This window comes from Carassius gibelio, chromosome A11, assembly GCF_023724105.1.
Source record: "Carassius gibelio isolate Cgi1373 ecotype wild population from Czech Republic chromosome A11, carGib1.2-hapl.c, whole genome shotgun sequence".
NCBI classification, from domain to species: Eukaryota; Metazoa; Chordata; class Actinopteri; order Cypriniformes; family Cyprinidae; genus Carassius; species Carassius gibelio.
This window is the reverse complement of record NC_068381.1, coordinates 9,939,123-9,953,118: the sequence shown is the minus strand read 5'-3', so window position 1 is coordinate 9,953,118 and position 13,996 is coordinate 9,939,123. Positions and strand designations below refer to the sequence as shown.

The 13,996-nt window shown below is 35.7% G+C and overlaps 1 protein-coding gene across 3 annotated transcripts in view; it reads right to left on the bottom strand.

Moving 5' to 3' along the window:
* LOC128022260 (IQ motif and SEC7 domain-containing protein 1) overlaps positions 1–13,996 on the bottom strand; it is a 158,063-nt gene that overhangs the window by 92,184 nt on the left and 51,883 nt on the right. For 2 of the 3 annotated variants that reach the window (XM_052609619.1, XM_052609625.1), the window contains exon 3: positions 12,324–12,431. The exons of the other annotated variant lie outside the window; for it this stretch is intronic. In XM_052609619.1, coding sequence (XP_052465579.1) covers positions 12,324–12,431 — 108 coding nt within the window. The remainder of the gene's footprint in view (positions 1–12,323; positions 12,432–13,996) is intronic. 3 annotated transcript variants of the gene reach the window in all.

Genomic DNA, 13,996 nt, shown 5'->3' with positions numbered 1-13,996 from the left:
GCACACGGAAACATGGAGGAGAGATCAAAACAAAACAACGGTCACTAATTAGAAGTACAAAATGAGGATTTGTAAAGAAGAATATCGGAGGATTTCGATAGAAGCCAAGAGGAGACTGATTTTCCTTTGCTAAAATAAGGAAACTTTGCTTCCTTTGCTCCTGTTAACAAACATTAGTTTTCACAAACTTTGTTCACAGCCCGGAGACGTGTGAGACAGTTTTTTTCAATGAATGTATTTTATATGAAACTTATTAAGGACCAATGGAGTGCAACACCGGCTAAGTTGCATCAAACGGCTTGAAAGATCAAAGACAATTTTTAAAATAACTTCAATTTAATTCTAGGATGACTTCAGGGTGAGTAATTTATGGCTTTATTTATTTGTATTTTTTTTGCTGAACTAAACCTTTAAACATTTTAATAAATATAAGACACTGTTAAAGTAGCTCATTTAAAAAATGTTATATTCTTATATTAATATAACATTTTATTACACACAACGATATATTTAAATGAAGAAAAAACATTTGAAAAGTAGTAAAAATATATTAAGACAAAATGATGTCTTGTTAGGAATAAATACATTTTTTTCTTCTTAATTTCCGCATTTTCTTCAACAACAATGTAGTTGGGTTAGTTGCCACAGATTTCATCAGAGACGCAGACCATTCTCCATCCATACACAAGTGTTGCAGGCTATTTTCTTTAATGCACTGCATCTGAGACTCATGAGGGAAGGAGTTTTGTTTGTGACAGTCTGCTTCCAAACGTGTATGAAACATATGAACTGCACCGAACTCTATCCTGTTTAAATCTAATCTATGCTCATCATCTTATGACTACAGTATGCATCATTTCGTCTGTCCTTCAGAAGTTACAGCACTCCTCTGAGGGGGCGCGATTTATTAAAGTTTGAGAACCTCTGGGCTACAGAAAGACCGGTAGAAATACGGAATAACACATCGGAATAGACACATCAAGAGAAAGATGTAAGGCGACCATTTTCTAAACTACCAGAGCAGAGGAGTCATTCCAAGAACAGCGTGTCTAAACAAAACACCCATAAAGAGGGCTAGTCTTCTGAAGGAGGAGATCATTAAGTAGACGGATGGTGTCAGGGTGGGCTTTATTTGCTCACAAAGACCTGTTTTGCTTTAATCCACCATGAGTTGTGATGTGTTAAATTGCAACGGTGTCAGAAAATAACAGGCCTTCACACAATAACCCACATCCTTGTCATTGAGAAGGGCTCACGTAACCGGTGTCTCGAAGCAGGAGGGTGGGATGTGGGGGTTCAAGTCACAGCGCTGCTTTCCAAGTAACAGCACGTAATTTGCCTTCTGCAGCCCTGAACGATGTGCCACTGCAATTATATTAGTCACTTCGCATCAATTAAGATAACAAAGCCAAGAGCCTTTTTACGAGGAGATGTTTTGTCTCAATTTTGAGGTTAATTCAAATTCCATCAGCAAGATGGTGACGGGAAGAGTGGAGCTTTCTACACTGACCGGATGACAAGGCACAGATGGAGATTGGGTGCATGGATTTTTAGGATTATACTATTCACCAACCAAACCAACAAACAAAGCAGTGGCTTAAATGAAGCACTGGCAGACCGATTTATCAACCAGGCCAATTAATCGCCTGACAATTGACATTTGGGATTTTGTGCTCGCTTTCCTAATTAAAAAACTTATTTGCATTTTTCTGTTTACAGTTATTTGTGAGTGAAATATCTGAACAAATATTATGTAAAACCAATGTTCACTTGATTTCAGAAATTGCTATTATCAAAATAAGGTACAATACATGAGATCGTTCAGAAGTTCAGGGGTCAATAAAATGTATGTGTTTATTTATTTTAGGAATTAATTTAATGATTTGACTGAGCAAAAAATGCACTATTCATCAAAGGTAATGCATTCATAATCTTAAAATATTTCAGTGCTGTTCATTTTGTCATTTTAAAAGAATCCTGACTAAAACAACAACAGCAAAACAACAACAACAACAACAAAAAACACATATAGTGGTTAGAATGATTTCTAAAGGATCATGTAACACTCAAAAATTCAGCTTTGCTTTCACAAGAATAAATGACGTACTAAAATATATTCAAATAGGAAAAATATGTAACATTTTAATATTTCACAATATTACTATTATAATATTAATATTACTTTTAGTGTATTTTCGATCAAATTGATGCTGCCTTGGAGAAGCCCAAAATACTTTTTCCAAAACAAAATCTTAGCGTAATGTGTGTCTACTGTACACATACATTTCTATAAACATAAGAAATGAATGTTGAAAAACCCACTTGGCTTCAAATCCATCAGAGAATAACTACGAAAGAATGCTTAGAAAGGTCCAGATGTCTGCACGAGTCTCCACATATCTCCCAATACCACTGGGCCGGTTTGTGTAACAGGTGGTCTGGTCTGCCCTCTTCTCCCAGCCCCCCGGCATAGGGTGTGATCACAGCACCATTAGTATCAGCATACTTTTCCAAACTTGCTAATAAACATCTCTGCTACAGCTACCAGCTGTCTGGATTGACCCTCTGTACTCTAGCCATCTGATGTATCCATGACAGAATAATTAGCTCATTATTAGCTGGCCTTTGTGGGAAAAGATAAACACACAATTATTTAGTTAGTAATTTATATAATATTAATAACAGTTACTTTCCATTACCTCTGACAGGTGCTATGAATAGAGCTGCTTAAATAACTAAGTCAAATTTCCAGTATTCCATACTAAATTATTAAGTTGTAAGTATTTGTAAGTTCCTTTTTTTTCTCTCTTATAGTATGTCAGGGGTGTCCAATCCTGCTCCTGGATGGCCACTGTACTGCAGAGTTTAGCTCCAACACCAATTAAACACACCTAAACCAACTAATCAAGATCTTACTAGGCATACTAGACACTTCTAGGCAGTGTGTTGAGGCAAGTCAGAGCTAAACTAGTTAGGACAATGGCCCTCCAGGACTGAATTTGGACACCCCTGCAGTATGCACACCAGACCAGACTGTATTTTTTTTTTGCATTTTGGTCATTTAAAGTGACGTCATACTAGAAGTGTCCAGTATGCCTAGTAAGATTTTGATTAGTTGGTTCAGGTGTGTTTAATTGGTGTTGGAGCTAAACTCTGCAGTACAGTGGTCATCCAGGAGCAGGATTGGACAAGTATGGTGACCCATTCTCAAAATTCATGTTCTGCATTTTACGCATCAAAAGTAAACACACATAGCAGTGAACACACACCCAGAGCATGTTGCGGCGCCCGGTGAGCAGTTGGTGCTTCAGTGCCTTGCTCAAGGGCACCTCAGTTATGGTATTGCCAGCCTGAGACTCGAACCCACAACCTTAGGGTTAGGAGTCAAAGGCTCTAACCATTATGCTTCAGAATGTATATGCATCTACATTTGGATCTAGACTTCTAATGAATTATGTTCTATCAATAATATAATTTGGGAACAGACAAAAATATAAAAAATAAATAAATAAATAAAATCTGTCTAACCCACCACTTGTCTATAAACATTTGGTAATGTTGGGAGCTCCAATTGGTGCCAGCCCCAACATTTTTCCCAGTTTCATGGCAGATGGTGGGACAGACCACTGATTCTGCTGGCCCCTCCATCTGTGAGGTCTTTGCAAGTGATTTGATCCATTTTTCGAAGACCTTCTGAACCTCTCCAGCAATGTCTGACAGTGTTTAAGCCCCTGCAGGCTAGCAGGGAGACTGTAACTTTATCTTTGGCCACAAAGAGGAAGAGACACAGGGGAAGGACAGGGACAACAGAGTCTATACTTATTTCCAAATGCTTGGTAACACTGTGACTGCAGTGAGCAGTATGTCAATAACAATTAATGGATTGGTATCTCAGGGCAGAACATATGCTCTATCTGAGGGTGGCACACACTTATCTCACTGTGGTCACTAAAGGACCTACCAATATCTTGGGCTTCTGAGTTTGTAACATGAAAATAATCAAACCACATATCACGATATTAATCTGCAAAACACATAAGACAAGGTATTTTTAACAATTGATGGTTGTATACATAATGCATTAATGCCTTTGTGATGTATCAAATACTATACCTTAAAATCAGTTATTTGATATCATAAACAAATTGCAACGTTAATTAAACCTAATGAAAGATAACTAATAATGGTTATAACATATGAACAAGTATTACATCATACATTTCATGTTATCACCAAGAATAACCACTAAATTGAGAATTATATTTTATAGTTAACTACAGTTACTATTATTTGTTAGAAGACATAATGGATTGCAATTTATACTTTCAGATGTTTTTTATGATGCATTTTAATACATATATTTCATAAGGTTTTCTATGAAGGCCTTTTACTTATGTCATATCCTCAAAACCTGCTGCATAAGAAAAGGAATTAAATGAATTTCAGTGATAAATTCAGTCAAGCCATCGATCCCAAATATAAATAATTAACACATATAAGATGAAAGGCTAGTTCCTGTTCACCACAAGAGTTTAGATTATAATGTCTTTCAGAGAAACTCATGAACATACTAAGTCTGAGCTAGAAAATATTTTCAAGATTGGCCAAACAGCTTATAATACACACATAAAAAGAACAGAGCAATACACCTTCATGTACAGTATGTATATACACCACCATTAAGATATATAATGTATCATCTCATCAATCTCAAGCAATAATTATAAGAGAAATAGGCCGACTACTATGTACATCAAGACACATATAATTGTATATGTCATTAAAGTATAATTATGACAGTTATATTAGTAGATCTGGTTAGTGCAGGTCATCAGTAGTTAATAATAAAAGTTAATAATACCCAAATCACATTTCTTCCATTAATATAAGCTTATTACTACCTTCAGGGTTCATCTACTTGACCAAATGAATTTCAGAACCAATCAAAGAACTGATGAAATCATTTTACTCCAAGTGTATTAGCTTTGAGAATATCTATGTGCCTAAAGCTTGACAAAATTAACTATTAAACAGCAGACATACACTACTGATTCAAAGTTTGGAGTCTGTAAGATGCTGATTTGGTGCTATAGAAACATTTTTTTATTATTATCAACATCGAAACCAGTTGTGCTGCTTAATATTTTGTTCGGAACCATTATATACAATTTCAGTATTCTTTGATGAATAGAAAGTTCAACATTTATTTAAAACAGGAATCATTTTGTAGAATTATATCTTCACTTTTGAGGATTTTAATGAATCGTTTTTTATATATATATAAAAAATAAATAAACAAACATCTTACTGACCCCAAATTTACCACCTTTATCTGAGATATTTATTACAAATACCTTAACTCCTATCATCTGTACAACAGAAGTAAATGTTAACCATGAGTTTTCAAAAATCTCCAAAAAGGATCATTTAAAAATGACTAATTAATGATGACAGAATTTTTGTTTTGGTTGAACTTTTCCTTTGTTATCTTCCAGGGACTTATCTCAAAGCTAGTGTCAGAAACACAGTATATGTTCCAGTGGGTTGCAAGTTTTGAGTAAACTGTACTTTTCTAAAGAAATCTAATTGGATTTCATGTCTCAGTAGTCTCTCAGGTCAGGGTGCAATATATACCATCTCCCTGTCGTCACTAACTTACAAATGTGCAACTCCATTTCCGAAAAAAAAAAAAATGTTATGAGGACACCACATCCTCTATCCTCTGAAAGTTTCACAGATTTGTTCATAACTACATTAGCTTTGGGGTGATGTGCCACACAACTGACTTTTAAAAAAAAATAATCTAATGGGAGTACATCAGAGCACTCGATCTACAATCAGCATACTCAGACTGTTGCTTTTGGAGGCTGCCACCTGTGTCACTTATACCTCCTCTCAGCACGGACGGGAAGTTAATTAACTGCCTGTAGGACCGGCGGGGTCCTTTGACAGGCACCGAGTTGGACACATTGTTTTCCACAGGCATTTATAGTGATGAATTAGCTTTGCCGCCCACCTCCACCTCCCCATCATCAGCTTTGTCCTTCCCCCAGCCTAAGCAGCAGCAGTAGCTACCGGGGAACTACTGCTCCCTACAGCCATAGTGTCACATAACAGTGCAGCGCTCCTTCCATTAACAGTAGCGATGAGATGAAACACAGTAGGTCTTTAAAAGACAGGTAGTATGAGGAACACAAAGGCCAAATTCCCTTAATCATCCATCACAAGGAGTAAAGTTCTGATAGATTGTTGAGCTTCACAAAATAGAAAGTGGCTGTAAGAAAAGAGCTAAAGCATATCACAGCAATCACAGCCCCACACTCAAGCATATTCAGTTGTCAGACTCGACTGACTTCAAATGGGACTGGCTTCTATGGTCAGATGAAACTAATAAAAAAAAAAAAAATTGGCAGTAAACCCACCAGATGGGTTTGATGCAAAAGGATAAAAATTACCCCATGCCCACAGTTAAAATGCTGGGTGTGTAATGTTGTGGGCCTATTTTTCTGCCGGAGGTCCTTGACACCTTGTTCAGATACATGGCTTCATGGATTCTATCAAATACCAACAGATAAAAAAAATCTAAACCTGACTGCCTCTGTTAGAAATCTTATAATGTGCCATGGTTGAATCTTCCATCAGGACAATGATCCAAAAAAAAACAAAGCTTCCCTGACCTGATCCCTATAGAAAATGAGTTGGGAGAAACTCCACCAACATGGAGCTTGGAATAAGAAGGATCTTCTGGAGTGTTTTTATATAAAGGAATGTTCTCTGATCTCATGTCAGTGTTCTTCAAACTCTTCAGGCATTATAGGAGAAAACTCAGAGCTGATGTCTTGAGAAAAAGGATGTTGCAATAATTGGGTGCCAATAATTGTGGCTAATTTGAAATAGAAAACCATTTATATTATAATGAGATTTTCCCCCACTTTTCATGGTTTTACTTAAATGATTTGAAATAAATTTTGCTATTTTTTTATTTATTTTTTTATGAACGATCAAAAGGATAAACAATGCAGATTCATTTTCACAGCCACCTTTGCTTATATTTACCAAGTGTGCAAATATTAGTAGAGGGCACAGTATGTATGTATGTATGTATGTATGTATGTATATAAGCTATCAAATAAGCTTTTATTTGAAATAGAAATCTTTAGCAAAAGTACTTACTGACTTATTTTATTAAAAAAATATATATATAGAAAATCACTATTTTAATTAATTAATTAATTCATTCATTCATTCATTTTATGTTAGTTTAGAAAAAAAAATTGTTTCGTAAGCCCTTAACACAAAAGTGATGAAGTGTGAAGATGGAGGTCACGGTGATATCTACAGTAATCACAGTCAGTCATGTCACCTGTATTTATGTATTCATGTTTTAAAAGGCCACTGAGGTATTCAGAAACATCTGCAATTACTCTCGACATATCTGTCATTTCACCTGTTATCTAAGAATGACAACAAAGGAGCTCCATGTGAAAATGTTGAATGAGAAACAAAGTGCTCCTGACCTATAGAACTCCCTCCCTTGTCCTTTCGTGAAGCATTGCTCTATTACAGACTGTCCGTGCCCTTGACCAGCAATCAGTCAAGAGTGGGTAGAGAGACTCACTTAAACACACACACACACACACACACACACTATCCAATCCTCTGAGCCAATATCCAATCCTCTGTGGGTCTGAAGGCCGAATAAACAGTCTGTGTCTGACACCCCTTAACTCTTACCATCAGAATATTTTGTCATGGGTCAAAATTTATGGTGTTATTGCTGCACACTTGCAAAACAGACATCCCCCTGAATAATATACTTCTACTGTATCTGTGATCTAGACACACTGTTAATATATTAATACATAAGTTAATCTGATATTCTTTGGACCTGTTGATATTACCCATTTTTACAGGAAAATCAAGTAAATAAGCCAATTGTTTAAAAGTAGTAAAACAAAATAAATAAAATAATAATAATAAGCATTAAAACTGACAGTAAAATCTCTGGTTGTGCATGAAAACTAATAGAATATTATATTAACTCATTTACACACTCTGAGAGGAATTAACATTTTGATAGCATTACAAAGCATGTTCTGAATCAAAGTAGCATTCTTTTCATCTTCCAGAGGGTTTGTTGTGTGGAAGGAGAAAAGTTAGCATGCTCTGCTGTACTGCGGTCTATTAGCAGCTTTCAGTGAAGCATGCTGGGTCAACTTTTGTTGAAATTCTTTCTCCTGTGGTGACAAGTTGAGACGTTATTTAGATGAACCACACAGACTCGGCCAGTACATGCACTGTCATGGCTGACAAGAGACCCACTGCTGAGCAGCAACTTTACTGCCAAAACTGCCAAACTTTACTTATTGGGACTTCTCAAGTCTCTTTAGAGGAGATGACAGTTATTATGCACAGTACAGTCACTACAAAGAAGAAGAAAACCAACATACTAGAGGAAATTGCACTGATTGTTATCTAGAAAGACTAAAAGAGCTCTATTTACTCGCCTTCAGAAATGTGAGTGGCACAGTAGAGATGTAAAATATGGTGAGTGAACAGAAACCTAAGGTCTTGATATCATGTGTAAGCTGAGGCGTTAAGATCAAAGTAGCTTGGATGCGAATGTCTGCCCAGTGGATTGGAGTGGGGCTACCTCCTGCTTTACCCAGCATGCATACTGATGAATTCCACGCTCAGCCACTCCCTTTAACACACACGCAAAGATCCCCTGTAAGAACCAGATGGTGGAGTGGATTGACTATAGACATACACAGAGAGTATACTGGCAAAGAATATTTTTTTTGTCTCAATGTGAATATGTAACATGTAAAACAGCATGCATTATGCAATGGTGAAAATTTCCAACTATAGTATGCTAAACTGTCATCACATGACCCCATTATGTCACGTTGTATTGAAGCTAAGTGGGATCTAGTTATCTCGAAAATCAAAGTGGTTAGTTTGCGATTTAAATCAATTTTTAAATAAAGCTTTAAAAAGCAGATTAGTCCAAATTAACTTAAAAACATTTAAAAAAACACAAATTAAATAAAAAGAATAAAAAAAAAGAAAGAGATGCTAAAATGGGGCTATTATTTCCAAAATCATACATAAAATTGTCTCTGTGGTTGTTTTGAGAATGTACTGTAATATAAAATGGAATACTATAATTAGAATTTACAGTATATGGCACTAAATACAGTGTCTTTTTTGGATTACGCGATAGTGAACATTTTAAACTTTAGATTAGATTAGATTACATTTTATAGACATTATGCAGAGTACAAGCATCTAACTAGAAGTGCAAGAATATAGTGTTTTATATACATAAAAGTGCAGAGTAAGTGAAGCTATAATATACAGAATGTACAGTGGAGTTGCTATATACAGTATTGAGCAGAGTATATACAGAATATAAATAGGAATGCAATGTAGCGATTGGATTGTATGTACATTATGAACAGAGCAATGTAGGATTTTATACACATTATGAACAGCAGCAATGTGAGAACAGTGGTAATAAATACAGTTGGATGAGTGTGCAAAAGTATTTTTGAACAATGTATAACAATGTACAATGTTTAGTATGCTACACTGTTGTCACATGACCATTTTTATTCAGAAAGTGGCAAGTTATTTTTCAAAATCTAAATGATGCAATTCTATCAGTCCAATTTAACTTAAAAAAAATGAAAGTAAAAAAGTTGAAAGAGAAAAGAGATGCTGCAGCTGACATAAAAAAAGTAAAGTGTATTCATTATGAGCAGCCAGTAATATTTCACAAATAAACCAAAAAAAATAAAAAATAATAATTGTGGAATACAGCATTTAATGCAATGTGCTCTGTAGGCCAACCAAATATTACATGCATAATGTTGTTTACTATAAACAGCACACATACTGCAGAAACAGCATGTATTATGGAAAGTATTAGTAGTAGTAATAGAATAGTATGACAGTATGGAAAAGCAAACAATGTTATGACACAACTGGTAACTTGGCGGCTGCTATTTAGATATATATCCGCCTAATGTACAATCAATCACCTGAAAGCATTTTTCCAACAGCAAGCACCATTATTGATCTCATGGTCTCTGAGAGGAGTCCTTGATTACTAATATGAGCCTGATGCAATTAAGAACGCGCTTGTTGAATTTCAGAGCCTGTAATTTGTATGCTAATATGTAGCAGAGGCTAGAATTTTCTTTTCTTGGGTCTAAAATCAACATTGGCCTTTAAATGTAATTGCATTCTTGATACAGAATGTGTTTATTACCTTGTTAGCTGGTAATGACGTATTGAAGAGCAGCAAAACAATGCTATTTGAAAATGACTAGCGACTTATGTATCTGCAATTGCACTTGGGTCTCTGATCAATATCCATTTCCTTGCTGCTTCGCCAGTTTCCAGAGCCATGCCAATTTTCAACCTAGGCTCATTAGAAAAACATGCCTCTACCTACATTACTGCAAAACTCAAAAAATTTACCTATAAATATAATTCACTGCAGCATCCAGCTGAACACTAGAGACAGTAAAATGGCAAGAAATGTAATTAATTTTCAGAAAAAGTGTATGATTTGTAAACTAATATATTTTGATGTTTGCATCACATTACTAGCTCCATATATATGGCTTTTCTAATGTAGTAAACTTGCTCGCTAGCTCACCTGGAATAGCACTGCATTTGCAATCAAGTCTAACACGAATCACAATAAAAGCACTCAAAAACAGCTTGACTTGTAAAAACAAATTAAAATGGCATGGTTGCTTCAGAAAATGTGTTTTAATCTCATGTTTGTTTTTGTTAACAATATTGGTTAGGTTTAAGATAAGGTGTATGTTTACGTTATTTTCAATTACAACTGAGCAATAACCTTTTAGCGCCACATTACCTTTATGAACTGCCACAATACATACAACAATCAACACAATAAAACGTTGCCAGATTCATGTAAGATTTGGATAAAACTGAACACGCCATTTGCACCACTTACTGGTCATTTAATTTGAAAGAAACAAAATAATATGTCGCCACATTGTTCTGGTGAGTCTGGCTTGTCAATTTTGTACCTTTCAAACATCCTTAAAATGGTTATTATGCATCCTCATTAAACACAAGCGAATGCACGCATACACACACACACACACACACACACACTTTAAACCTCTTATAGAGAATTTGCTTCCCACATGTTACCCACATTCTCATTTAAAAGTCTTCGCTAGTCTTGAGATATTGTTTTCATTTACAGGCCTGAGCTCTTTTTTTTTTTTCATCATTGTCTTCCCAGCATGGCTCAAGCACAGTCTGATCTCATGAAACCAGGATTGAGAGATCTCTGAACGCTCCACCCAACTCTTTGAGCCCAAGATCCCACAGGGTGAGCAATGTTATTTGTTCTACGCCTGACATGTTATCTCCATCCATGGTCAACGGCAGTTAATGTACAGGGACGTCTCCAGCCCTCGCGGTAATCACTAATGTTTATCAGAACACGTCATCTCCAAAGCTAATTAAAAATCATCTAACAAGGCTAAACTACAGAGCTAATTAACAGGACACAGAATAACAATCCTCCACGGACAACAGGCTAGCATGAATTTCCATGCAAACTAGCAGAGGCTTCTAATCATCAGTTCTCTGTACGTGCTATTGGCTATGCTAGTGTGCTATTTATTTATCTTATTTAAATATTTTTAATAATTAAATAAATAAATAAATATGTTTATATATAATTTTTATCTACTTAAAAATGTATATATATAATGTATATATATATATATATATGGCTTTTATTTTGATTGAAAACATGGTAATTGATCATTTTGGAATTAGACCTACACAGTTCAGTTCACTCAGAATGGTACTTGCAAGCATAGATTGCAGGCAGAAACTGAATGAAGTGGTATTCAAAAAAAAGAAGATGTCAATCAAATTTTCACTTTAAGCTCGTCCATCCAACCTTTCTCAGTAAAACCCTGCACTGTAAGACATGTCACACAATCAGCGGCAAAACATCCTACTACTCAACAGCAGGAGGAATCTATGTGTTTCTTAAGACACCATAAGACACAGGAGGTCCGCTTTCACTGAAGTCACAAAGGAGGAGCAGTGCAGGACTGCTTTGGCCCAGTCATGGCAGAGACATCTATTAAATGAACACAGGTATGTATTTTTGAGCCATCAGCCACACTATGCCACTATGATAGGAGCATGACAATTTTCATAATCAGGCCACCAATTTGTGAGGAAAATAAGACAGTTAGTCCATGCAGCAGCTCTGAGATATTAGCAAGCGAATATTAAACCCTTCCATTTACCCAAGAGATGCAGACTTCCATTTGCGGCAGGGGTAACTTCTTCGACACAGCGGCACAATAAAGTTGCCAGGGTTATCTGTGACATCGAGGGGCAAAGAAGCGTGCCGTCTTCAAAAAGAAAAGAAAGAGACAGACATGTTCAGCTTACAAGAGGTTCTTAATGTTCGGTCATGCTTAAAACAGAACAGTCAACAGGGAACAAATCACAAGCATGCCGAGACACAGTCAGGAATTTACTAAAAAATGAAATGTTTTGAATTGGTATGATGGGAAAATGCTATGTGTACATGCACAATCAAACCAATTATAGATAAAGAGATGCTCGAAATATTTTACATGCACACACACAAGCACACACACGCACACACACACACACACACAAATATTAGGGGTGTCAATAGATTATAATTTTTTTATTTTGATTAATGTCACACTGACGAAATTTAGCATACACTATTTATGTTGTTTAATACTTTCATTTTGATGTAATTTGCTATATCCACCAAAGTAAACCAGAAGACTGAAGTATGATTCTCACAAAACTGTATTTTATGCATTCTTATTTCAAGATATTGTTTGAAGGTTTTCAAAAAAGGACACTTGTGGATTCCAAAAGGACACCAAAGGACCAAATGATACAAGGAGTCAATTTAACTGATACATTTATGCACACCAAAGCACACAAAAATAAAAATAGATAAATACTGAACACTTTTCAGAATTCATAATGTATAGCATGTGTAGCCTACAGTAGACAAGTCAAGTTGCGATACCAAACAGGACCACATGACACACCAAAAAAAAAAAAAACCCTAAACCAACTGCCGTGAGCTGATTGCTTATACCTACTACAGTACACCGATCCATTCAGAATGACTAAACAGAGCAACATGTACATGACAAATCAAAACATTTTCCTGAATGTGTTTGGAAACAACATGAAATGTACTGAAATGTATCTGTGCATAAGTCAAATGTACGATCAGTTTGTCGAGAACGCTCATACAGGGTTGGTTTGAACATCAATTAATGCTTACTGTATGACTCCTGTGCATCACTGCAATTGTCTGATTGCAATCTTCATCAATCTAAACTTTACTAGTGAGATGCTGGTTATTCAGACGAGAAATGTGGTTTGCGCATCATACAGTGGTGGGATTTTTTGATATTTCTTTCAATCTGTATTTGACAGCGCGATGCATGAGGGAAAAGATCACAGAATATGACAGAGCTTGTGTTTTAAAGCGAAGCACACTGGAATGAATAATTCAATGAAAATGCAAAATGAGTCTCAATGCGAGTTTACGCATTACGCATTACTTAATGACAGCCCTAAATAATACGCATTACCATTGACAGCCCTAAATAATATATATATATTTATTTTTTTTATTTTTATGTTTCTGGGAAAACCTTCATATAAGTGGATAGGACATAAATAGTTAAAAAAAATCACACCATGCTTCCTCTATTCCAGGGGTGTCAAACTCAATTCCTGGAGGGTCAGAGCCCAGCAGAGATATTTGTATTTTGGCTACTATATTAATCTAGTATTTTAACATTTTTATTGTTTGGGTGAAATGATGCTGACTGAAAAATACCCCTTTTGCCATTTCAGAGCAAGTGCATAAATACAAAGAGTCATAACATCATTAGGTGGGTGAAAATGGATA